The 27,942-nt window shown below is 39.7% G+C and overlaps 1 protein-coding gene and 1 pseudogene across 2 annotated transcripts; one reads left to right on the forward strand and one right to left on the reverse strand.

Annotated features, from left to right (window-relative positions):
• Positions 1 to 45: 45 nt before the first annotated feature.
• Positions 46 to 27,718, reverse strand: LOC128491296 (zinc metalloproteinase-disintegrin-like batroxstatin-2). Of its 2 annotated transcripts, XM_053463604.1 has the most exons (26): positions 27,650 to 27,718; positions 19,185 to 19,267; positions 18,354 to 18,430; positions 18,016 to 18,094; positions 17,713 to 17,789; positions 16,885 to 17,068; positions 16,389 to 16,451; positions 14,565 to 14,636; positions 13,540 to 13,709; positions 11,788 to 11,872; positions 11,137 to 11,267; positions 10,549 to 10,726; positions 9,414 to 9,503; positions 8,492 to 8,687; positions 8,201 to 8,300; positions 7,877 to 8,024; positions 7,140 to 7,220; positions 6,490 to 6,565; positions 5,510 to 5,606; positions 4,892 to 4,988; positions 3,568 to 3,627; positions 3,107 to 3,175; positions 2,301 to 2,360; positions 1,756 to 1,830; positions 633 to 703; positions 380 to 418 (listed from the first exon to the last, which is right to left on the reverse strand). In XM_053463604.1, the coding sequence occupies exons 1-26, from the start codon at positions 27,702 to 27,704 to the stop codon at positions 412 to 414; spliced, it is 2,481 nt and encodes an 826-aa protein (XP_053319579.1). In that variant the 5' UTR covers positions 27,705 to 27,718; the 3' UTR covers positions 380 to 411. The 2 variants fall into 2 exon arrangements, with proteins under 2 accessions (XP_053319580.1, XP_053319579.1); XM_053463605.1 differs by lacking the exon at positions 633 to 703 and having other exon boundaries at positions 46 to 418.
• On the forward strand, positions 23,874 to 23,992 carry LOC128492975 (uncharacterized; annotated as a pseudogene).
• Positions 27,719 to 27,942: the final 224 nt, after the last annotated feature.

Raw genomic sequence — 27,942 nt, forward strand, 5'->3', positions numbered from 1 at the left:
TAGTTGATTAATGGTTTGTGAAATAAGGCAGGTAATTTAATAGATAACATAGAAAACAAATGCATTGGAAAACAAAATAAATTAAAGGCGTATACAGATAATCAATTCAAAATGTAAAGTCTCTTGAGACAAGTTCTTTCCAGAATTTCTATGGTGATCTCAAAAAACTGATAACTGGGCGGCTATGGACCATGGATGGTCCTGGAACTGCTCCAGTTTGCCTTAGTTAATATTTGAAAAAGTCTACTACCTAGGAGCGATGGCTGTAAAGGAATGTTCATAAATGGATTTATTTATGAATATTACTAAATATACAGTATATATATATAAAATATTTATTGCACAGCAGCATTCTCATAGGGCGTTACTCTCTTCTGATCTTGGGTTCAGTTTAATACCTGATGTGAGGTTTCAGCCCCTGCAATAAAGAGAAGGACCTTGTCATCATCACACACAAAAACTCAGTCATGAGAAGCCCAAAACAAAAGTATCTCACAAGATCTCTCGTATGAAATTACAATACCAGGAACCGGGACAATATTCTCCATAAGGCAAAAAAATGCAGGAAAAGATGGCAATTGATGTATCACTTATGGAACGCTTCTCCGGGATAACTACAAAGAACCTCTTACTTTAAACAATTTACTTCATCTCCATCCTGGCCAACAAGCTCTACTGGGAAATAAGGTGTCACGGTGACCCCCTGAGGCTGAGGACACATTGGGGAAGGTTTGAGTTTGGGAGGGGGCCATGACGGATTCATGGGAAGACTCTTTGCTTGCTCAGTCCCCTCTCATGTCAAGTCACCCTCTGCTCATTTGGGCACAGAGTGACCGGGAAAACCCCTCTGGTCTGCCCTAGCTTCCATGGACTAGCCAGCTATGGGGTCTCTACATGGCCACAAATGCTTCATGCGCCTGACTGGGACCTAGCTGCAAATCCATGGAACTGTACAGTGGCTACAGATGTCCGTTGTCACACCACGTTCCTCTTTTGACGTTATACTTTGCTCGTGGTGGGCCACAGTCCGAGGTGGTTAAGGGGAAGGAGCACATTTTATTACCTATTTTTAGAACCGGGGTTTAGCCAGCAGGAGCTCGGCTGATGTGTTCCAAAAAGCGACTTGATCTGTCATCAGGTCCCTGAGCGACAGTGCTGGAAGTGTCCCCAAGAATAGTCTGCACGATAGCCGGGCCAGTGCAGAGGTTTTTTTTGTTAACTTTATTTAACATGGAGGATGTTAAATAAAGTAAAAAAAAAAAAAAACAACCCCCCCCCGATGTTTTAATTTAAGTCCCGGGCAGGCGCCCCTGTTGCCATGGCGCCCTGTGCGGCCGCACAGGTCGCACACCCCTAAGGCCGGCCCTGTCTGGTGCTCTGGCCCGGCTATCGTGCAGACTATTCTCGGGGACACTTCCAGCACTGTCGCTCAGGGACCTGAGGACAGATCAAGTCGCTTTTTGGAACACATCATCCTTTGACCCTGAGCTCTCCATTGGGGCCACTCCCTCAGGATCACCCCAAAATAGTGACTGTCTGGTAGGCATTGCTGGCCATAGAACTGTATGTTTGTGTGTATAAATATCTGTGCTGTTCCAAATAAATTCATTTCTATTTGGACCCTACACCAAGTCTTGTATAATGCTTGGGTGATCACAAAGGGTGACCGTCTACAAGTCTAGAGACTACATCCCTACATGAAAGGGAGAGTTGGTATAAGCATATACATCACTGGGTGAGTAAACTCTAAGATACCTGTGGTGGTGGGGCAGGAAACACTGGCTTGTTGGCAGGTGGGTGAGGTGGCATGTTAGCTGGTCTCTGGATCACCTACGATCAAAGCAGAGTCTGAGAATCAATCATTGCAACAAATCAATGCAAATATAGCAAAACGGTTTTACTGCTTTTTAAATGATTACGTTCATACATCTAACTCTAGTGCCGATTCCACCGTAGATCTATGAGTGCATTTAAAATATTTATTGCATTGCCTATGCTGAAAAATAGACTTTTTTAAGGTGTTTATGGGTCCAACTACCTACAGTTAAGGTAAAGCATCAGGATGCAATGACTAGGAGTCAGTGGAATTCCAAGTGCCTAGCTAGGTGGAACCTGGCAATGTTTACACATGGCTATAAGAAATTCATGATACGGGCATGGATCATGTATCCTCATCAGGGTGTGATTTGGCAAAACTGGAAGGATATCCTTAATAACTAAAAAAGGCAAATTAAGGTTAGCTAATGTCATCTTTGTGTGAAATATGATGTGAAAATGGCATGACCCTAACTTTGACATACCTGTGCTGGGGCGGTAAACACCGGTGGAGGGTAAGATGGATTATTTGGTCTCTGGAACCCCTAAAATGGAGAAGTAAAGAAAATACGTAAATGAACAGTTTAGTCACCCAAATTGTATTTATGTTTTGTATGTTGGAGTCCATTTTTCATGGACTTCAATGCATTTTACTGCAAGCAAATTAGAGCATGCCTCCTTTAGTTATTGGAGTTATAAAATGAGACTTCTCGCTCATTTAGCTCCTCCCCGGCTGCCCCTACTAAAAACAGGAAGCATTCCTATGTACACCACCTTCACATCCTAAATAACAGTCCCTTTGAAATCAGTAGGATCCATGAAGAAATGTAGTTAACATGAAATAGAGCCGTAATGCTCTTGCAATCCAATTTTACTCTATTCAATCGAAACTTCTTAAAACATACAATATTATGGTTTATTTTTAACCGATCCAGCCCAAGCACTGAGTACACTGTATGGGGCAGTGTAAGTTTTAATGGTTTTAATGTGCAAATTTTTTTTTGTCTAACTACCCCCCAGATAAGCAAACTCATCCAGAGACAATGACCTGGAGTCATTGTTATTCCGAGTACCTGGCTGGGTAATGTTTAGTGTGGATATGGGGAATTCTGGTTGTAAGCATGGATCATTTTTAAAACGAGAAAATCACAGGGCTGTAATTTGTCATAACCGGAAGGATATCCTTAAGACTATTTACTAAAGAAAGGTAAGTTAAGGTTATCTAATGCTGTCATACATGACGTCAGTGTGTGCACTTGGATGAAATGCCATGGCCCAAACTCTGACGTACCTGTGGAGGAATATTAATATTCTGTTTGTAGGGTGGAGGGTAAGGTGAATAATTTGGTCTCTGGAACCCCTAAAATTAAAAATCAAAACATTAAGGAGAAACATAGAATGCACAGAAATGACTACCGTCCATCGAGATTGCTAGCTTTCAATTCTACCCTCACAGGACACAGGAATATTTTCATTCTAGCTTTCACCACAGTTGTAAAATCGTAATGGCTATACCAGAAGTTACAAATGATCAATTAGGTTAACTAAAGTGGAAACAAAAAAGAATGTTTTATTGCCTAGATTAGCTCATGCTAAAACAAATCTTATGAAAATATTACATATTTGTATAATTTGACTCATAAAAGACAATCCAAGAGCAATGCTGTACCCCTCTAGTCTGCCAGTCTGTCTCTCTGAAACAATGTCATGTTGTCTACCTTTCTATTCCTTGAAAGGAGATTTAATACTCACATAAGCTACTTGAGGCTTCTGTGACTGAGCTGGAGGAGCCGGAGGGTTGTACAGAACAGTCTAATAGAAAATAAATGTAATGTTAACAGGTAGAAGCAGAGTAAAAAAACACAGTCAGAGACGGACTATTCCCCAATTGTATTTTGTATTTGTTATGCATGTGTGGGCTCAAATGCATTTTACTGCAATCGAATTGAAGCATGCATCATTGAGTAGTTTGGGTTAGAAAATGAGACTCCTGTCTCATTTAACTCCTCCCCTGGCTCTGTCTACCGAAATCAGGAAGCATTCCTATGTACACTTCTTGCACATGCTCAGTAATATTCCCATTGAAAACATGCCGTTGACTTCTCCATATCATATTTCAGTGGGGTTTCTAATGGGCATGTGAAAGAAGTGTGCTGACAAATGCTTGCTGCTTACAGTAAGGGGGAAGAGTTTCATGAAACAGATTTTTTTTTTCTCAAATTCAACAACTAAAGAATATCTGCACCTATTTGCATGCAGTAAAATTAACTTCGGTGTTAATTTGTTTTGAAAATAGGGCTGGAGTGTTCCTATATATTTTTCAGAAGATGGGACCCTGCATTTTTTTTACTCTATTGACTAAAGTTAAGAGATCCAGAATTATAAAGGACCCTAGAAGGTAATCTCAACAAGTCTGCCAAGTAGAGGCGAGGACATATTCTGTTATTCAGATGGATAGATTAAAGAATTAACAGTTATCATAGCAGCCCTGCTTAATGTGTGAATCATAAGTTTGGCTAGAAAGAACAGTGATTTACATTATGTTTTCAGTCCAATTTCTACTGTCCGCCACAGGGCCAGACTGGGGATGACTAAGAGGCGCTGGCACTTTAAGGCCAGGGGCCACCAAATGACGTGTAGCAGCCAGCTGGATATGCATGGCTGAATTTTCATACTACATTTTCATTTTCACACAGCGTGCGGCCGCATAGATCCAGCTGGCAGCGGCATATCGGCGGACGACTCAATCTGCTGCTGGACAACTATTGGCCAGTGGACATCCATACATTTGGCCAGTGTGCAAGGTTGCCAGTCTGGGCCTGGTCCTCCCCACCTTTATTTTAGTATTATTATTAATTATAATATATAGTAATATTATTTATTTAGATTAAATATTAATTACAAATTGTTTATTTCTATACAAACAAAAATATAGGTTAGATTATTAAAGGTTAGATAGATAGAGCGATTTTCCCAAAGCAAGTTGACTGGAGGCATGACAATTCAATACAAAAAGCTAACCATATAGCACGCTTCCCATAGATCCTGCTTGTTATACTGCGAAGGCACCGCTTACCTGGGGAGTGGCTGCATGTGAGCCTGGCTGTATATAGGCTTGCTGGTGAATATTGAATATTGGGTTTGCCACGCCGGACACTGCAGCTTGAGAATGTCTGCCAAGAACAAAAACATACATAACTTCACAAATGGCTTCTGCTAAATTGTAGACAGGATATGTAAGAGTCCTCATGCATGGGTTAGGCGTATGGCTATCCTGAATCTAAGGCCAGGCCAAGGACTGATTAAAGTTGAAGTCTTTACAGCAGATTAGATGAGCTGAACGGTTCTACGGTGAAATTCTATGTTCTTATCGCTTATTGTAATAGAGATTGCTAGACAATAGACAGAACAGAAAAGGTTCAAATTCCCTATGACCAGCCAACGCTGTTACCTCTTGTCATTTTATCTTTCCTGCCCGTCTCAATATTCCCTTAATGCATCTTTCTGCCCCATTGCAAGTCACGCTCTCATGTTATGATCCCCTGTATTGCCATTGTCAAGTTTATATCTCTTCCTTTCTCACCACCCTTTTTTCTCACTGTCCTCCCAGCTTAGTCTTTCCTTCTTTGCCGAAAGACATCTTCCCTTCTTGCCCTTACAAAGTGATTGCATTTTCTTCTTTACAGATTTTTACCTGTTTTTCCTGCGCTGCACTCTCTTGTAAAGTGTCAGCAGAATCAAAGCTATGAAGATGACGACAAAAGCCACGCATATAATGATGACAACATAGCCTGTGGGAACAACAAGTGATGTAAGAACAAAGATTCCTTATTCTCGTAAGGATTGATTTAAAAACAGAAGGTTCTTATAAGTAACACTTTGACACTAGAAATAAAGTAGCATCCTTACTTCATATAACTATTATTTATTATATTTGGAAATTACATGAAGCTGTACAGTCTTAGTGATTTTCTAACCATTGATAAATAGAAGGTTATGCTTTTGACAGTTAGGAAACGCCTACTAGCGAGGAATTATGTCTGGTTAATTAATTTAATATTGGAAACATTAAATATTGAAGAGATATAGCAGATTAAGCAAAAGTAGCATCTACAAAAAGAAAGAAACAATTTTGGGATCAATGTGTTATAAGAGTATCTCACCCTATTCAGTGCTACACAGCCTTTATGCAACTTAAACCCAGCAGAAAGTATATTTAAGGAAAACTGCTGACTCAATAGAATCTTGCAGTCATCAAATTTGTTATATTGCTAAAAATATGAACCCTTGTTGACAATACTAGTCTGGATATAAAAAAAATAAGGGTGTTCATAGTTTATTTTAACATCCACCAAAAGCACTGTTTTCCAGCATCTTCTCAGACCCTGATCTTTCTCAGGATGGATATCTGGATTCCACCATGAACGGGTGGGTTGGTCCACTTGTTGAGCAGATCTGGCAAACAAGCACTCAGCTTTATACTTTAGAAAATATTTTGCTGTCTGAGACAAAGTCATTGTGACTTTGGAGACTTTAGATGACCCCAAAATTACCACACTGATGCAACTGAATCACGTAACTTATGCAATACTTTATATGAGACCTAATGGGTATCAGTTGTACAGTAAATTAATAAATACCATGGAGACAGTAATGCAGAGCAAGAATACTCACTGATTCTAGATTTGGGCTCACAGTTTGGTGGTGCGTAGCCTTCTAGACACTGACACTTTAGCTCATTGTCACAAACCTGAGGAAGTATGAGTCGGTTATCAAACAACCAGAATCTATAACAATACAAAAGGCATTCCAACTCCTTAGAGATACATCAACAGAACTAAATGAGAGCCCAAGACACTTGGCATTGAGTTTAATGGGAGGATTATTAATGTATATTTATAGAGCAAGCAGCTAACTTGAGTGGTCCTCACTTGAGCTGAATTTAGCCGTAGAAACGAGCCTACAAAGTAGTCAGGGACTGAGTTGCTCTGTGAGATGATTACACAACAGTTTAATTAATGGAAAGGAGTCATCGGAAAATGACCCCAGTATAGACGTATAGCCCTACCCCCTCCCATCTATGAACCCTCTATCTATATTTTTCACATCTTTCACCTTGTACCCTCCTTTTCCTCCCCTGCCCTTGTTTTTTTAATTTTTTTTCCTCCTCATATTCTTTGTGTTTCATTCACATTGTGGATGGAAATTCTCTGAAACTGATTTCCGGGTAAGTGGGCAGGCGAAAAATCATTCCCCAGCATTCTGCGTTTCCTTCTCATTGTACAATACCCTTCCTCGGCTCTATATGCCTCATGGTTTCTTACCGCATTTTGCGGGCACTTGGCCAAGCATTGTGCTGTCCTGTATGCATTTTCAACGCTGGTGCATTTCCCTCTGAAGCAGATCTGAAAAGGAAGGGAAGATATAAGTTAAAGCCTTCTGAAGTCCCACCGAATAATCAATGTATGTCATACGTCATCAAGCAGGGGCAAAATATGAAGGGGTCACCTCCAGACTGTGTGACCCTGGGAAACCCTCAGCCTGAGAATCACTTAGGACCCTTGGAATACCTCGAGGCTCAGAGAACATGCTTAAAGCTTGGGTTACCCAAAGCCTTTGGTATGTGTGTCTGGGGGTTTCTTTAAAGGTGTTTCAGGGTTGGTTGGAAACGTTCAGACACAGATATCAGTTCTTATTATCTCCCTATGACATAATGTCAGAGAAGGCACCTATGTACATTGTTTATGGCTTCCTACTTGACACTGGCTCATTATTGGTGGTGTAACACAATATGCTGCCCCTCGTGTGTATTATTTTAGATTCTAAATAGTTTTGCTGTGTGCAAGATCAGTGCTTGTTTAGATGTGGAAACAAATAGTGTGAAGTAAAATACACGCAAGGAGAAATGCCAGTAATAATCAGCTACAGAAATCATTAACAACAATATGTTTAGTGCCAGCTTAGGACCCATTGGTGCTATATTATACCCCCTTTACTTGTCTAATTGGAGGAATTATGGACATATAAATAGTGCCCTGATATAGGATCCCTGTGCACTCACCATGTCATCTCCGCATTTTGTCCCGTTTTCCACCATAACTGTAGGAGTCACGACAGCTTTGCAGCCATCAGAGAAGGTGTACCTCGATCCACCTGTTGCGGCTTCATTATTCCCACCGGAGCAGTAGAGTAGCCCACATTTTACATCTCTGTATACACAAAAAATAGAACACGCTCATTTCCATTATTTATAGAACTGTTTTTAGTACGCTCACTATCTGTTGTACTAAAATCAGATCCTCTTCATTAGGTACAAACCCAGTACTGTCTGAGCCTGTCCTGATCATCTGTAGTCCAAAGATCAATGTAATACATGTATACTCACTCAACACTACATGGTAGAAAGTTGTCCCGAGATATCTGACAGTGCCCATAGACAACACCTCTTAAATTGTTATTGAAACACGAATCAGTTGCCCGAGCGCCTAAAGAAAAAGAGATTTAACAGTGCATTTAAATATAAAGATATTTGCATATAGATATGAAACATATAACACCATGGTTTAATGGAACATAAACATTAACCCACGAGCGAGCATCCTTCCCTACAGTGTGGCTATGAAAAGAAGGTGATCCAATATACATCGGAATCTATATAAGACGTACGATAACTCACCAGGTCCCCAAAGTGCAGCACACTGACTCTCCAAGGTCGGACATTTTCCATTATAGCAGAACCCCTCACTGTTTCTGCAAGGGAAACCATTGACTCTGAAGCGATCAGACGGGCAGGCGGCAGAAGTCCCATCGCACATATCTGCCAGGTCACAGTCATCCTTGGCCGGTCGGCACACCTCTCCTGCTTGTTTAATCTAGAAGAACACACATTGCTCAGGACCCACAACACAGTTTTATTTGCAGTTTATTTATAGGAATATTTCCAAAAACAATACCTGTGCTATTAATTTAATAATCATATTGCAAACCTGATTACATCATCCTACTGTATCAAATCGATGACACTCTGGCTAGGGTGGCCCTGTTAGTAATCCCTCTAGGGTCACCAACAGACTGTGGTTGCCCACATGCCCTGGTTGAGGCTGGATTGCTATCAAAACTGAGAAAAATGTTCCAAAAAACCTCTGTCGTCTCTACATTCTATCTCATCACACACAGCCAAGAAGACCAGCAGGCAATCAGTGCTGGTAAGAAAGAGAGCTATCACATTTTGTGCATAGCTGCCAACAGTCCCAAATCTATAAGCCACAAATATCACAAAATACAAAACGAAGTGAGACTGGTAACCTTTTGGCATAATAGTGTCTTTATAAAGCATCCAGATTCCTTTGTTGCTGCTAGAATACTAATGACCAATAATAACACAAAACAAACCAAGAATTCAGCGCATACCCAGCTAATACTATTCAAGAAACACCTAAGGCATAAATATTGTGGATTCCGTCACACTATATGGCCGTATATTGCTTAGCCCACCAATATATTGAAGTACTCACAGCGTACGATACTATGCGTTCTTCTAGACCCTTTAGTCCCTTTAAAAATCAGAACACTGAAGCAGTTCCTAATAAAACACTTACTTTACAATTCGCACAACATTCTCCTTCTGCACACTGAGCTTCTGGTTTCAATCTGCAGGTGGTGGCGTCGCAGCACAGATCCCTGCATTCCTGCAATACATCAGAAGCACGTGTCTCACTGACATAATGTACCGCGGTCCTAATATTAATTCATTTCAAAGAGTAAAATCAGGGGCCAAAATAAATAAAGGGAGCTCTGTTAGCTATGAGGAATGGCTAAACGTGTGTTAAATACTTCCCCACTAGAGATGACAACTCCATTCTCCACCTACTCTTCCTAATGCTTTTAAACCAAAATACATATTGAATTTGTTACCCAAACCCTGCCCAATAACACTTTTTCTTGGCCCGTTCATATATTTTTTCTAAGAATGCTCACTCAAAACTAGTAATGTGACAATCTCTATTTTCATATCACCATAAGGTCCTTCTAAAATTATCTATTTTTAATTTTGATGATAATAATAATAATAACAAGACATCTCCCGGTGCTAATACCGTATCTGCTCGATTATAAGACGACCCCCCCCCCCCAAATTTGAATATTAGGAAGAAAAAAAAAAGAAAATACCTGAATATAAGACGACCCTATAGGAAATTTCTTTTACTAGTAAATATTCATTCACATGTAAACTATTTTGTCATATTAAATAAATACTATGATTGAGAAAAATGCATTTTTTTATTTTATTTCCTTTAATTTGCCCCCAGTTATGCACACCTGCTTCCAGGCTTGCCAATCTGCTCCCCAGATATGCCACTCTGCCCCCCCCAGCGCTGCGGGGAATCTGGATCTTAGTCTTATAGTCAGACCTCTATTTGAGGTCCGATTATAAGACAACCTTGAATATTGAGAGTATTTGCTCTGGGGAAAAAACTTGTCTTATATTCGAGCAAATACGGTAATACTGACACCATAAAAACAGCCATAAACCAGCAAAACTTCATATTAAAGACACTGTTGGTGGAATATTTGCTGGACAGGACAATTTGGAATTGAATTCTAGAGTTTAGCATCACACACCTGACTTCTACGACCCACCTAGGTAAATGATGCCCTTGACAGTATCCAGCAAACTTTGTGAGAAATCCGGTGTATATATTGGCACCTCATTCTATTGATGGTAGTCGTTACCTGCTCTGTGCCACAGTCACATTCTTCCCCCTGCTCAGTGAATTTATTTCCGCACATGGGGGTTGCCAGTATGTCTTCCTTGCGTGGTCGGTCCTTCATACATAGGGGCATTCGGTTCAGAATGAAGTCCTGGTAAAATCGGTGACTGCAGGTACTGAAATCACGTGGGGTGTTTGTACTGAACGAAAAACACAAGATAGAATGAATGAGAATGTTATCTGTAGAAGGAAAGCAGAGGGAGAGGGAAAAAAGTGACATTTATGGTAAAAGGTGAGAAAAGCAGCACTAGGAGAGCAAATTAAATGAAAATCTTGATATCTATAATTTAATGGTCTGCTCACCTTAAGACAGAATCTAAGAGTAAATATTTGTTCAGGAGTCCATAGGCGTAAAGATTATACTGTAAGTATCATCGCCTTGGCCTTCTTGAACAAAGTCATTGTTTATATGAGCAATTTAAGGCTTAGCTGACCCTCAAAGATTAAATAAATTTACACAAATCAACAAAATGTCAGATATAAATTATAATATATAATATAATGAGTGCCCTTGGGGGTTTGGTGGTGTCAGTGGCATCCAGACTCTTACCTCAGCGAAGGCTCCATAATGCAGGATCTAGCAGAACAAGTGCAAGACCCATCATCGTGATTCATCCCAATGTTGTGTCCCATTTCATGAGCAAGTGTGGCACCAACAGCGATAGACTCTGGACTGTGATCCTGAGAAGGATGAAGGGAGTTAAAATGTGTGGATTAAAAATTGGCCAAAGAGCATAGGTGAAGCAAGACCGAGCCACATAAGGGTCTATCGTCCAACATGACACACAATAAATGACTAGTGGCTAGTTAGGACCTGATTGTGTTAAATGGGTAAAATAGGTATTTTCTGTTGGGATTTGTTCCGTTTCAATGGACCCTCTGATGGGGCAAAGGGGGGGGGGCAGAAAGGTTGCGAGACGTTCCAGCTTCCCTCTCTACCTCACTGTGGTTGAGAATCGAGCTCAATCATTAAAGGCAGCTGGATTGAGGTGGAACTCAGACCTAGACACAAGTCCTGATTACAGGCTGAGATCAGCAGCTGTCATAAGGTAATGGCACAATAAATATGGGGGCAACTGATGACATAATACCATTTTTATTTTCAGGTTTTCATATAAATTTACTAATGAATTTATATATGTATATGTATATATATAAAATTATTAATTGAATTTATATGTTTAACTGTAACACCACTCACCTGGATCACTCCCGTAGAATGAGTGTCGCTGCACATTGTCGATACAAACGCCAGTCCCACTGTAGAACCATCAAAATCTACATCCCTGAGGAAGACAGAGATTTTATGACCGCACGTGTAAATATTTGAGAGAATTGTGTTGCTTTACCATTTCACTGTGGGCAGGGGCGTGCTGGGCCAGGGGGCAGGGGGGCAATTTTCCCTCAGGCCGCCCGAAATCTAATCTAAACGCCTGCTGGGTGCTGATGCCGCCGGCCAGCACTACTATAATACTTTTTTTTAAATTTAATATGGCAAGCCGATCCGGTATTAAAGTAGCGCCGGCCGGTGGCATCGGCCGTTTAAATTAAATTTCCAGCAATCTGATGGCCGCATAGTGATGGGAGCAGCGTGAGGGGTGGAAGCTCCGCCCCCTCGCACTCAGACTGCTGGAGCACCGGATGTCGGGTCAGTGACTTCCTGTTTACATAGAACAGTCTGCAGCTACCAGAGGATGGAGGCCTAGACGAAACCCCCCAAAGTGGAAGAAGTAGAAGGTTAGTAAACCAATTTATTTTTGTACAAACTATATAAGTTTTGTTTCTATTCGTTAAAAACAAAAAAAAAACGGTATGTGTGTGTATGTAAGTGTGTCCGTGGGGGACAAACAACATAATGCTTTTTTAAATTATTAAACAAAGAAATGTCTGTGTCTGTATGTGTTCACAAGTTCAGCTCCCCAGTGTCACCTCTGTCCCCAATCAGCCCCTCTCAGTGTCACCTCTGTCCCCAATCAGCCCCTCCCAGTGAAACCTCTGTTCCCAATCAGCCCCCCATGTCATTGCTGTCCCATAATCCTCAGCCAGTATCATAGGGGAAATTTAACTGGCTGAGCATCAGGGGGACATTAGGTTTTGCTTTTTTTCACCATCCTTTGTTGCTATTAAATTTACTTATGTTAAACCACATTTGAATCATATTTGTATTTTTATAATCAATATACATTAGAAAATCAGGAAAAGATGGGCGTGTACGGTAGGCTGATTCGGTGGCACAATGGGCCACTTGACTTGACAGATATGATAGACAAACACCCGTCCCTGTATCTCCCAAATGTATACAGGAATAACAAGGCAGGCGCAAGATATGGCTATCACATCGGGCAACTGCCTATCGATTTCTGAGAGGAGGTCTACCCCACCCTCTTCATCTGGGAACTCAGAGGGGCCATATTGTAGCTGGTACAAGGAGGTAGGACCCGCCATGCTTTGGAGTGTGGTTATTAATAAATGAAGGTATAATTGTTTTTTGTGGGTGTAGCTGGGCAACGAATGGGCAGAACCAAGCACCACTTCCCCCGCCAACAATAAAAGGACATCCCCTGAGGACCCAAAATCATACCACACTATACCTTGAGGCTCTGGGGCATGTTCAGACTGATCCAAAATATGGTGGTTGCTGTTCCATGGGAACTCCCTAGATTTGGCCACTTTAGCCACATCCACTCCATGCCCAATTCTCCCCCCACTCTCAACCAGTTTAATGTTAGCTGGGGCTAAGAAGAGGGGGAGATCTGTATAGCCTGCACTGGGGAGTGTCCAGGTATAAGGGTTGCTAATAAAATGACCCGGTTGCAGCTCACAGGACATAGCTGTATTCACACATTATAGAAAATATTTACATTGTGTCAAAGGAGACACTTTCTGTGGGGCAAACACATTATGCATTAGCAGACGAGGACCATTCAGTCCACCTAGTCTGAAAATGTCTTACGTTATGAACTGTGCGTTGTCATGTGGCTTCCGAGGCAGGAGGTCACTTTTCCTCCAATTTGAGAATCGATCCAGAAGAGAATTCGGGTTACTCTTGACTTGAAACAAATCCCCCCTGCTCCAGATTTCAAACCCGGTCAGTGCCACAAAGGTATTAATAGATTTGTACACCTGTAGAGGGATGTGTTAAGACAAATACAATTAATTACTGCACTTTTTTAAGGATGCGTTAGAAGTGAAGCAGGAAGGGTCGGCTTTGGCCACTATCTCCCATTTTGGAACATAACATTTCCAAGCTATGAATTTTTGATAATTCTTCATCCATTGCTAGTAGTCTGAGCCTTAGGGCCCTTGAAATGTAAAACTGGATAAGGCAGTGATATGCATTACATGCAATCTGTGAGCATCCCCCAGGTACATGATGATTAGATTCACCAAATAGTAATTGAGGGGGTAGCAAAAACAGCGTTGAAGAATCGGGGGATCTCACACGGCTCTGGGCTACTTTCTACCGTTTGGCCTGGCTTTGCCTTGTATTTGCCTGTATGTACTAATACCTGTTTTGGTCATTTATTAGAGATGCATTTCACTTATCGTTTTGTGCGCGATCTCAGAGCGAATAGATATATTCTCAGGGTTGCGCAGTCTGGTGCTAACGTATTCTACTCGGATTTAAGCATATCTGGGTATCACCGATATTAAAGACTTAAACTTTGAAGATGCTATCAAACTGAATCATACATATGTTTTTAATAATTGTAATAATTGTAATAATTATTGGTCAGGCTTAACACTCAATCCTCTTTATTTGAGTGAACCAGCTTCTCACCACCCATCCAGTGTAATGTACAGATCATTCCTCTGGCACCCAAACTTCATGATGATATATAGGAAGGGTTAAGCACATGAGTGACATGGAAATGTATATCTATATATTTTTACGTGTGAAATATTCACTGGAACAACAGAGTAAAGAATGGCCACAGATCTCACTCGTTGAGGTGGCCTTTTTGATGGTGTACTCACCACATTGACAAAGTTGACAATCTCAAATATTCTCCTTTTGACACTTTCAGTATTGCGTTTGTATTTTACGAACTGGAAAAGCAAAGAGCATATTAGTTGTAGAGAGTCACCCTCTATGGGCAGACAAATAGCTGTGATGAGCACTCAGAGAGGGGTCTGGTGGCTTAGAGAGCCTATTGGCTTGAGTTTGATCTGCCAAAATCAGTCGAATGGTTACCACAAGGAGTGGAACCCATAAAAATTACAGAAATCTCATATGAAAATCCAGGTTCAGTTCCAGAGACATCCATCCATCTACTACTACTATTATTATTATTATTACCTTTTACTTATTAAGAGCCAAAAGATTACGGAGTACTGTTCAATCTAAATGGGGCAGTTAACACATATAAGAAATATACATTAATACAGACACATCAGTAGATGAGAACCCTGCCTGTGAGCTACCATCCAACCCTATGGAACCTTATACAAAATTCTATAAAAGTTCTATAATATGTTACCTAGTGCAAACAGATCACATTGTTCCATGTTAATCTGATACATTGTACGTTTCAAAGACACCTTATGTTTAGGGAGCGTTTTATATGATTAAAGACGATTTGAAATGTATTGGAGAGAAAGCAGCATTTTAAACATTTTATTTAAGTAATATTTTACTGTGCGTATGAAAAGATACATACACCCCTCTCTGGTCACTTAACAGCTACACAGTGGTAAGACAAAGACAACGTGACTAAATAAAACAAATAGCTTTAAAAATGATCATTTCATTTATTATTTATCACCCACGTAAAAAAGGTAATTGCCCCCTAAACCTAATAACTGGTCATGCCATCCTTGGTAACAGCAACTACAATCATTTGCCGTAACTGGCAATGAGTATTTTTCATTGTGAAGGAATTCTTCTTGGCAGAATAGTATTAATTCAGCCACATTGGATGGTTTTAAGCATACACTGCCTTTTTAAGCTCATGCCACAGAATCTTATTGGATTAAGGTTAGGCCGTTGAGTAGACCACTTCAAAACCTTCATTTTGTTTTGAGCCATCCAGAGGTGGACTTGATAATTGATGGCTGGGCATTTTCCTTTGTATTTTCGGGTAGAGAGACGATTTCATGGTTCCATCAATTATGGCAAGTCGCCCAGGTCCTAAGAAACAAATCAGCCACAGACCATCACACCACCACCACGTGTTTGACTGCTGGTATGATGGTTTTATCGTGGAACGCAGCATCAGCTTTGCGCCAGATGTAACAGGACCCATATCTTCCAAAATGTCCCACCTTTGACTCTTCAGTGCACAGAATATTATCCCAAAAGTCTTGGGGTCATTGTGAGCTCGTGTGTTCTTTTTGGTCAGCAGTGGTTTTTGTCTCTTTCCTATTGTGGAATTGCTTTTTCATAGCTGTTCTTTTTGACACCTTTTAGCCAACTTCACTTTGCAAGACTGTTAAATTGATGATTAGGTTCAATGAATCTGGTATTAATCATGCCTGGGAGTCTAGTGAAATTAAATCAATTATCTATAAAATGTGGTTAATTGGTTGATTTAATAACTACGGGGACATTTACTTTTTCACATAGGGCCGGGTATGGTTTGGTAGCTTTTGTTTGCTTGTACAATGAAATCTTCATTTACTTTGGGTTATCTTTTCCTAATATTAAAATTAGTTTGTTAATCTGAAGCATTTATGTGTGATAAATATACAAAATATAAGAGATCAGAAAGAGGGCAATTACTTTTTCACAGAACTGTATATATATATATATATATATATATAAATATATATATATACACATTACTCTACCCCGACACTCACCATGGAATCATCTGCCACTATATAGAGCTCAACGTATTTCTTTGCGGTCAGAAATGCTTGTTTCTAATAAAACAAAATAGGGACATTGAGATATAGGATAGAGACTGGGTACATTATAATACAGCACACTTAAAAGGCCTCCATTACTACCGTAATATCTAAGCACTCATAGAGATACATTTAAATTACTCGTACATCAGATGAGATGGAATGGAAGAAAAGGAATGGAGGAAGAAAATAAAAAGACGTTACAATGGAACTGAAAAGGGAGAAAGTGTGGGGGGGGAATAAGAAAATTAGATCTAAAAGGAAAGGAGAAGGGTAAATGAAAAAATGAAGGGCAAGAGGATAAGAAATACATGAAGTAAGAATTCATTGCATGGTCTGGTTTGCCATTCAACATTGGGTAACAATTTAGCGGTCCCCTCCATATCTGTTTCTGCTTTTTCTTGTAGAGCAGATTTACCAAGTGAGGAAAGCCAACGGTTTATCTCACCTCAGCATTGCTGCTGGACAGAGATACCATGCTGTAGGAGTCCTCGGTATACGTTTCGTTGGTCACGCCGCATGTCATTGGGACGTCTTGCCGGGCCTCGTACGGGTACACTGCATGCGCCTCGCTGTCCGTCAGCTTTAGGGGCTCAATCAAGAATCGTCGGCCTTGTGTCACGATCATCCCTCTAATACAAACAGAAATAGGCACACTGTACCCCTAATAAACAAGCTCCATGTTCCCACAAAAATTACAGGGCCAGCCCTAGCCCTAGACAAACAACAAATATGTTATATTAGACATAAATGTATTTATAACCTTCACCTTATAGCAAAGAGCTGCATGTATGAGATATTGTAGTCTACCTTAACACAAACTGCTAACCCAAAATGATAATTATTGAGGATATTATCATCTTTTCCAATATTATTTTTTTCCAATAAATGTTAAAAAGTATATTGATTAACGACCTTTTACAATAATCTACAGAATGTTTGCCCCTCCTAGCTATCTGTAGGTCCATTAGAATTAGAATGCTGTGTAAAGTTCCAAAAGGGAAATGGTGGATGGAATAATGTAGTCATTCCAATCACAGCATTCACTTGCTATATTATCAAATAATAACCTAAAAATATTTTCCGAACAAAATGCAATATTAATTAAATCTAGAAAGTGTTCAACATCTTTGGAAACAAAGAAAAAATCCAGAGAACCACATATCTAGCCCAAGAATACCATACCATTTATTCAGCTATAAATAAGACAGAATGGCAACCGCCTAGCGCGTTTTGTGTCTAAGATGGCACTTAATTATAGCCTCCTTCATCTTACCTTATCCCTCTGCATGTACTAATACTGGCCCAGGAATCAGTATCATTTGCCACATGCCCCTGGTAATAGCAGTGATCCTGCAAGAGAGAGCACACAAATTCTCTGATATATCGTTATAAATGTTAAACTCTTTATTTTAATAATCATAACAAACTATTTTACCATTTTTTGGTAATGCTACTGTAGAAGCGAAATATACACAATTAAATGGGGTCAGTATAAATTCCACTTAATGGGTATAACTGTGGTGCTAGGACATTCTCATGACCTCCCCAAAGGCATAGCCTGTGGCCATATTGATACCTGGATAGTTGGGCTGCTTGTTGTTGGCGTCCCATCTGGTGAGTAGTGAGTCTCAGTGTAATTCTCAGATATCAAGTCTCTATAGGAAAAGAAAATGTTTGATGTCATGCATATGTATTCACTTGGTTTTACCTCTTTCACTTTAAAAAGGGTCAAGTTAAGGGCCATCCAAGCCCCTGGAGCAGTAGCTCTATGGGGTTGGATCTTCATAATGTATACTGAAGTCACAGTGCCGAGCACACAACCCTGGTTGTCAACATGGCCATTAGTGAATAAGCCACTATGTCTCAGAAGCAGAAAATGCACATATATGTATATATACACATACAAACACTTACTCATTCTTTTCAAGGTGTAGAATCAAAGGTCTTCCCTCCAGTTCTAGCCCATACTGTACCAGGTCTGGATGCTCACTCTGTGGAGAATGAAGAGAAATAAATACAAGCAGAAGGGTTTTGAATCAGTCTTTGGGAATGTAAATTAGGTTATTAAATGAATCTGGCCAGTGCTGTGCACTTATATAGGGCCGTAGGTCCGACTCCATTCAAAGGAACTAGCCAATATAAGTCCAAGACAAACATTCCACTCCTTTGGTTGACCTTTTATGAACTGTTTGTAGTCGCACAGTCTGATATTTATAATACAGTTGATTCATTTATTTTCTAAGATTAAATGAAGGCACAATTCCATCAAACTCAACATGTTCTGCCCAAAAAGCAACTTGAAAAAGTCAACCAGATATTTGTGTAATAATATGCTTCTGCAGTCACTTGCTTTAAAAATATTACCCGTGTATTCCTCTTAGATGACCTTTTCCTGAAATGCCAATCATGGTGGTCAAGTCAAGCAATGGACTCAAACTGGACTAAATGACCCAAAAGCAACAATAACGTCCATATGCCTGGTGTCCACGTATGGAGTATTTCCCTAGGAAAATACAGCTTGTTTGTTGAGACCCACGCCGTCAATCTGCCTAGAGTCCTTGTTAAGGACTGAACCCTACCGCCATCTATCAGTGTCAAGACTATGGCGTCATCAGACCTTGGGGCCACGCAGCTTTACAGAGTGTTTCATGAAAACCAAATGTTGATCGAGGATGTGTGTATACGGTATGATAAGGCAATAACTTAGAACTTAGAGGCGTTGTTGATTAAGGACCGCCGGATTACCTGTACGTCTCTCTTGTGCTGTGCATGAATTTTCCGTGGAAAAATCACCTCATATTTTTGCCCTGCTGGTGGCCGGTGAAATGCTGAAAGACAAAAATATATTCTTAGCAGGCTAAAAAAAAGTACACCAACCTCTAGACAAATGACCAAATATGCAATCAACCTAAAATCAGCACTGAGGATATGACTAAAAGCAATGTGTGACCACACCCGGTGTCCTAACAGGAAAGACACACTCGGAGGTGATATATTATATTCACTGATAACTCTGATAAACTGATATTTTGTTGGCAAAAGTGGGCGGTCATGACAACATCCATGGTCCACGTCATCTCCATCTCTACAGGAACTGTTGTGATCAGTGGTGGAGCAACCTGATTCTTTGACCACGTATCGGAAATAGTATTGGTTAATGTTTTTTTTTTGTCTTTGGAACATGATGTTTCTTAACTCTCTGTCCTTCCTAAAACATTTAAACCAAATAAGGTTACAACAGGGCTTCTGAAACCCTGTCCTTCTTAAGACAGTACAACTAGATACACAGTGCAACCTTTCACTTGAAATGGAGGGAAGAGTTCAGGAATTAAAAACCACATTGAAGAGCATAGTTCAGATTTCCCGTAAGTCATCGTTGCCTCTTCTTTCCTGCGTAGAGTGATTATAATCAGAGCTGAGGGCCTTATTTACTAAACTGTGACTTGTTTTGCATTAACTATGCAACATTTAGAGACAGTTCTGGCTTTGCACATCCTCAGGCACCAATGAGTCTCACTGACTTCCATGGGTTGTATAATTATTATTATTTATTGTTTTATATAATAACAAGTAGCATGTAACATAACATAATGACTAACAGAGACAACAGGTGAGGAGGGCCCTGCTCAAACGAATGGAATAAACTGGGATAAACTTTCAATGCAGAGTTATTATTGTTTTATATAGCGCCATCATATTCCGCTGCGCTGTAAATAGGTAGACATGACATAACAAGTAGTAAATAACATAACAATTCAACTTACAAAAACAATAGGTAAGTGGGGCCCTGCTCAGTAGCGTACCTAGCGGGGGGCGGGGGGGGCGGTCCGCACCGGGTGCCGCTCATCAGGGGGGTGCCAACTTGCCGGCACCCGGCACCCCTCCAGAGACGGACAGTAATGTCCGCCGCTGGAGGAGCAGGCTCGCAAGAGAGCGGTATCGGAGGTCTTTAACAGACCTCCGGCTCCCTTGAGTGATTTTAAGCCGGTTTCCTTGAACCGGCTTAAAATCACTCAAAGGAGCCGGAGGTCTGTTAAAGACCTCCGATACTGCTCCCTTGCGATCCACGCGGCAACTGCTGCTCTGCAGAGGGCACTGTGGGCGCGGCTTCAGTGCCGCCGGGATCTGACAACAAACCCCGGCGGCACTGAAGCCGCGCCCACAGTGCCCTATGACCCGGAAGAAGACAGAAGAAGAGGAGCGAAGAGGAAGACTGCTGTAAAAAGAAAAGACTGCTGTAAGAAGAAAAGAAGTAGAAAAGAAGGTAGGAAATCATTCATTAAGACTGAGTGAGAGTGGATTGGTATGTGTGGAATCTGGATTGGTATATGTGTGGATTGGTATATGTGTGGATTGGTATATGTGTGGATTAGTATGTGTGGAATCTGTGGATTGGTATGTGTGGAATCCGTGGATTGGTATATGTGTGGATTGGTATGTGTGGAATCTGTGGATTGGTATGTGTGGAATCTGTGGATTGGTATGTGTGGAATCTGTGGATTGGTATGTGTGGAATCTGTGGATTGGTAAGTGTTGATTGGTAAATATGTGAGAGTGATGGGTGTTATGCTGTACCATTTCCAATGTCTTTTTCATTATAATTATGCTCTAAAGTACATCATAACTCCCATCACTCTATACTGTTCCGTACAGTGGCAGAGCTGGGAGACAGAGGCCTTGCACCCCCACCGCAGGGTGCTGGTCAGGTTCTATGTGGGCAATGTGGACGCTGGCTTTGGGGTGTGCAATCTGTGATCTATGCCTGTAATTTAGGGTGTTTTATCTATAACTTTAATGCTGAGTTTTTATGTGAATTCCAATTGATCTGTACCTGCAAAGCTGGGTTTGTGTGTTAATGTGTTGGTCTATATCTGCTATGCTATGTTTCTATACATTATTTATGTTTACCAGCAAATACAGGATTTGTATGTCTTATTCAGTTGATCAATACCTGGGGTGCTGTTTCCATGTGTTGTTTATTTGATCTATACCTTCAGTGCTGAGTGATTTCCAGTTGATCTATACCTGCAATGCTGGGTTTGTGTGTTCTGTTGATTTATACCTGCAATGCTATGTTTCCATACATTATTTATGTATACCTGTAAATACAGGATATTTAACACGTGCTGTTTCCATGTGTTGTTTATTTGATCTATACCTGAACTACAGGGAGTAATTAAAAGAGAGTTGTGGTTTAGTGACGTAGGGGACAAATGGACTTTGGGGATGATTACGGGGAGAGGACCTCCCAATGTCACGGTGCAGTCAGAAGAAGGGAAGGCTGTACTGACTCTCACAGTCTTCCCCTGATCTGCAGTTGAGGGCAGTACAGCATAATCCATATCACTATACATCGATCTAGACATTTACAATAATGCAGCATAACCCCTACCACTATATACTAAGCCAGACACTGAAGTGGTAGGCCTACACCACATCAATGGCTTTGTATATAGTGATATGGGTTATGCTGCATTATTGTAAATGTCAGGCTCAATGTATAGTGATATGGATTACGCTGCCCCACCGTCAATGTGTGCTCACTATAAAGTGATAGGTGTTATCCTGTATCACCGGCAATGTGGGCCTCAGTATAAAATAACAGTTATGTTGTACCACCGTCAGCGCGTGCCTCAGTATATAATGGAAACAGTTATGTTGTACTACTGTCAGCGCGTGTCTCAGTATATAATGATAGCAGTTGTGCTGCACAACTGTCAATGTCTGCCTCAGTGTATAATGATAGTTATGTTGTACTACTATAAGTGTCTAGCTCAGTATATAAAGATAGCGGTTATGCTGTACCACCATCAATATCTGGCTCAGTTATAGTGATAGGTGTTATGCTGTTCCACTGTAGTATCTGGCTCAGTGTATAGTGATAGGAGTTATGCTGTTTCACTGTAATGTTTGCCTCAATATATAATGAAATTACTTAAGCTGCACCACCGTGAATGTCTGTCTCAGTATAGACAAAAAGAGAGGTTGGAATGCAGCACTCAGCAGTGAAATGGTGCACGAGCCAGGGTACCACCAAGTCCCTCAATAAATCCAAAATAAAGAAGCAGAGGCTCAGCACTTCAAATAATAAGGTGAGTTTATTTCACACAGGCAACGTTTCGACGCACAGGTCTTTCTCAAGCCTTAGAAATATTAGTGCACACATTCAAGTTTTTATGCAACAGCAAGTGATTAAGGGGTCGGACACACCCGATCCTACATAACAATTTAAAGTGACAGTGCAAACTGACCAGTCTATATATAAAGTGACAGTGCAAAGATAGCCAGTCAATGTGTATATATCAATAAACAACATTATATAAAAAATATGAATAAATATGAAGGTGAAGTGATAAATATATTACAAATATATATATATATGTATCTATTATATAAAAAAGTGTACACAAATTTAAAATCAACACTGTACTACAAATACAGACACTATATGATCTAAAGATATTACTGTAACAAAACTGTGGTATGATAATATACAATATTAAAGATCGGTCTGTCAACGCAGTGGCACAAATATTATATAATCTCAAAATTTACAAAGAGGCATTAAATAAACCTACAGGACCAGCTACGTCCCGGAATAACCATCAGCCGAGCTAAAATAAGGAGAATCTAAAAGAGATAAAGGATAATGGTTAAGTTAATAAATAGGAATATCTTCCAAACTTATTGAATGATACATATAGATCGGTTAAGGAAACATCTAGAGTGGATTTGTTATCTAAAACACATAGGGTTCCTCAGAACAGACTGGCTTTTGTGTCCACTTTTGGTACCCATAGCAAAGATGTTACAAAGATTTTTAGAAAACATTGGCATATATTATCTGATGGCTACCCAATGATAAAAGAGTTTACATCGCCCCCTCTTATGGCATATAGAAGGGGTGGTACTATTCGGGATCAATTGGTCCACGCTGAACTTAAAAATGTTAAATGTGATAATTCACAGCGGTTTATGGGTTTAAAAAAATGTGGCAATTTTCCATGTTTAGGTTGCGTGGCCTGTCCTGATATATTGAAGGGGGACAGATTTAAACATCCACAGAAAGATAAATGGTACAATCTTAAATCCCATTATACATGTGAATCATCCTATGTAGTTTATATACTCACATGTCCTTGTAACCTTTTATATGTAGGAGAAACTACACAGAAGATCAAAAATAGATTTTCCAAACATAAATCCACCATCAAATTAAGAAAATTGGATTTACCGGTCCCATCCCACTTTGATGAGTTGAAACATAAATTGACGGACCTTAAATTTCGTGTTATTGAACAGATATCTAGACCTAACCGAGGGGGTGATCGAGTTAATATTCTAAAACAACGTGAAGCATGGTGGATTTATGAATTGGATACATTATTTCCAAATGGACTTAATAGGGAACTGGATTTAATGCCGTTCTTGTGAGCCTATGGCCATACTATCCTGAATACACCCGATCTCGACAGATCTTGGGAGCTAAGCAAGGCTGGCCCTGGTTAGTATGTGGATGGGAGACTACTTGGAAATACCAAGTGTCATAGGCTGTTAACTTGTGTGAAAGCCTTGCCCTAATATGAGACATTTAGGATGATTGGGAATCAAATTATTTTGGTAATATATACTTTTATATAAAGATATTCCTATTTATTAACTTAACCATTATCCTTTATCTCTTTTAGATTCTCCTTATTTTAGCTCGGCTGATGGTTATTCCGGGACGTAGCTGGTCCTGTAGGTTTATTTAATGCCTCTTTGTAAATTTTGAGATTATATAATATTTGTGCCACTGCGTTGACAGACCGATCTTTAATATTGTATATTATCATACCACAGTTTTGTTACAGTAATATCTTTAGATCATATAGTGTCTGTATTTGTAGTACAGTGTTGATTTTAAATTTGTGTACACTTTTTTATATAATAGATACATATATATATATATTTGTAATATATTTATCACTTCACCTTCATATTTATTCATATTTTTTATATAATGTTGTTTATTGATATATACACATTGACTGGCTATCTTTGCACTGTCACTTTATATATAGACTGGTCAGTTTGCACTGTCACTTTAAATTGTTATGTAGGATCGGGTGTGTCCGACCCCTTAATCACTTGCTGTTGCATAAAAACTTGAATGTGTGCACTAATATTTCTAAGGCTTGAGAAAGACCTGTGCGTCGAAACGTTGCCTGTGTGAAATAAACTCACCTTATTATTTGAAGTGCTGAGCCTCTGCTTCTTTATTTTGTCTCAGTATAGAGTGATAGGCATTATGCTGTACCACCGTCACTGCCTGGCTCAGTATATAGTGATAGGTGTCATGCTATACCACAGTCAATGTCTGGTTCATATGGTATATATAATCATGAGTCGACATGGCAACACCACTATATATGCAAATGCTTAAATGAAAAGAGAACAATGTTATGGTGACTCCTGATTATAATATCAGAATTTTTTTTAGTTTATAGTGTCTTTAGCTGCTTAGCCAGTACTTAATTTGTAATGTTTGTCACTCATTTGCTAGGTCTTCTTAGAAACTTGTTGTGTTTGTTGTTTTTTTGGGGGGGGGTTATTAAAGAAAGCACTATTATATGTTCAGTAAATGTTATTTAAACATATTTATTTTACTTATAAGTTATTAATTTATTTTTTCAGATTTCTTGTTGTTTACAGTTGACATACAGTTTACAAATTAGTGCAATAAATATTCTTGCCAACATAATTTTGTAGATGTCTTTACATTTGGGGGGGGGTGCCACTTACAGGATCCGCCCCGGGTGCCAAATACTCTAGGTACGCCCCTGGCCCTGCTCAAAAGAGCTTTCACTCTAGAAGGAGTTGGGGTATTTTACACAAGAGGTAAAAGTGCCACTGTAGGGAACGACCAGCCACACTACATGTGCAGAGTTTAGTGTATTTAGCCTTTGTGATTGTGGGTTTAGAATGTAAATCTGTCACAGTCTGGACCTTTTATGAGCAGAAGCAGCAACGACTACTGTATTGAAAGACAATGCAACTCATGCTTTTAAATGCCCACTTAAATGCTAAATGATTTTAAAGGTGAACCTGTCATCCAAAATAAAACTTTTCATTAAAAGTAAATTAAAAGTAAATAATGTCTATATGACAATTTATTTTATTCGAAATGGTTTTATGTTAGCATTGGTAATGTATTTAGAGATTTTTCTGAGCTTCTGTGACGCTCAGACCCTGGACATGGGCAGTGGCGGTCAGATCACCCCTTTGTGAACGATTTAGGACCAGACCGAGGAGGTAGGAACGTAGCTGAGTCACATAATGTGTATGTGTAAACGTGTGTGTATGTGTGTGTGTGAGAATGGATGCTTGATTGCATATGTGTGTGGGCATGGATTTGTAAGTGTGTGAGCACGTATGTTTAAGTGTGTGTACGCATGAATGTATGAGGGTAAATGTGTGAGCATGGATGTCTATGTGTAAGTGTTTGCGTGTGAGCATGGATGTGCAAAAGTTGGTGTGTGAGCATGGATGTGTGTAAGTGTCTGTTAGCATGAATGTGTAAGTGTTTGTGTGTGAGCTTGGATGTGTAAGTGTGTGTATGAGTATGGATGTGTAAGTGTGTGTGAGCATGAATGTGTAAATATAAATGTGTGTGCGAGAGGAAGTATGTGTTAACATGAGTGTGTAGGATTTAGGTATGGGTTAATGAGTGTGCATGTGTGTTGGTGAGAGTGTGTAAGTCTGCAAATGTGAAAGTGTGTGTAAAAAAGTATGCCAGTGCGTATGTGAGTTTCTGGGGGGGGGGGCAAAGGGCTGATGGGGTATATAGGATTCTCCCTGGATGCCAACTACCGTACTTTAGGTCTGAACACGCAGAAAAAATGACAGCAGAGCTTCCAAAAGGAAATGTACACATCTTAGTCTTTTAGGGCAGTCTAGAACAGCAACAAAGAAAACCATTCACATCAGTGGCCTTGTGGCCTTTTTAATAAAGAACACATAAAAAATAAAGCACGTAACCCAGGGACATCCTAAAACATTGAAAATAGCTTAATGTAGCTTAATGTGTCAAAAATGTGCCCAAATGTCAATTAATTGCTTCAAAATTTTACACAACCTTCCTTTTTAACTTCCCAAACCTAACCTAGACCTTACATGGATTTGGGGAGATTATTGTGGTTTAACATACAAAAATTAATTCAACCGTTAATTGACTTGCTCTAAACTTTCCACAAAACAAGAATTCATCTCTTCCAACGTTTCCTAGCAATTTCAAGACTTTTGGTAAAACATATCAAAAGTAATTCACATTTCACAATTTTTTTTAAAAAATGTTTAAAGTGAGGGGCTGAATGTACAAAAGGCTTAAAGTGCCATAATCTGTCCAAATTTCAATCAATTGCCTTGAACCTTTTCACGAAAGAGCTGTGCGTAGAATTGTAGTTTTGCATTTTAAATCACATTACGCTCCCAAAAATACCAAGTTTAATGCCACTTATTTACTATATGGGAAGCCATAATCTATGAAACCTCTAGGATAGGCTTGAATAGCTAAAAATGTAGGTTGTGCAAAATTACAAAACAATTGATTGACGTTTGGGCACATTTTGACACATTAAGGTACATTAAGCAATTTTTCTTTGGCTCTGTCTAGTTCACTTTTTTCACAAGTCACATTGTAAGCCACATCATTCTACTTAAAAGGGCACATATCGCCTTAACAGTGCTCAGAGCGGTTATTCATAAGATTAGTATATTGTGCTATTAGAATAACAAATTAACTTCTGTAGTTAATAGAACGGACTTTGCATATAACTCAGAGTAATGTTGCCAGCTAAAATAATCCACACTCGCAGAAAGTATGCAATGTTTACAGCATTACATCTAAAACTTTAATCCTTCCAAGTATTAGCCTTTCAAAGACCATTCATGAAACGCTAACATGACAGTACTTAAAGATACTTCAGACTGAGTCACCTATGTTCAAGCAGGGATTTTTACTTTCTGCATACAAAGCATCAACACTCCAAAATTAGAATTGCTTAATTTTGTATTTTTTTTGTATTAAAAAAACTCCAACTTTTGATTAATTTGATTTTTGTGAACGGCTCACTTACATTCCTTTTTTTTTTTAAATACTTTCCACTAAACATTGGATTTGCTTGCCTTTCTATGTAAAGGTACGAGGCATGACGGGTAGCAGTACTCACCTAAAGTTTGGCAGCTTAGTAGCCCTACAAGGAGCAGCACCGTGGTCATCATCATCAAGTGTAATCTTACTGCAATAATAGTTACTGCAATTTTATACATAGATCTTCAGGGGAAATAATCCCTTACACAACACTGCAACAAAAGAGGAAGTTGTTTTTTTTTTTTGATGATTTAAGTGTGAATCCCAGTGAGTTTTATCTGAAAGAACAGCTGGCTGGCCCTGTATCATGCATAGTTAATGGGGGAAATCTCATTGATTTAGCTTTTGCATTATGCGGGGACAGCTTACTGG

This window comes from Spea bombifrons, chromosome 4 (assembly GCF_027358695.1).
Source record: "Spea bombifrons isolate aSpeBom1 chromosome 4, aSpeBom1.2.pri, whole genome shotgun sequence".
Taxonomy (NCBI): Eukaryota; Metazoa; Chordata; class Amphibia; order Anura; family Pelobatidae; genus Spea; species Spea bombifrons.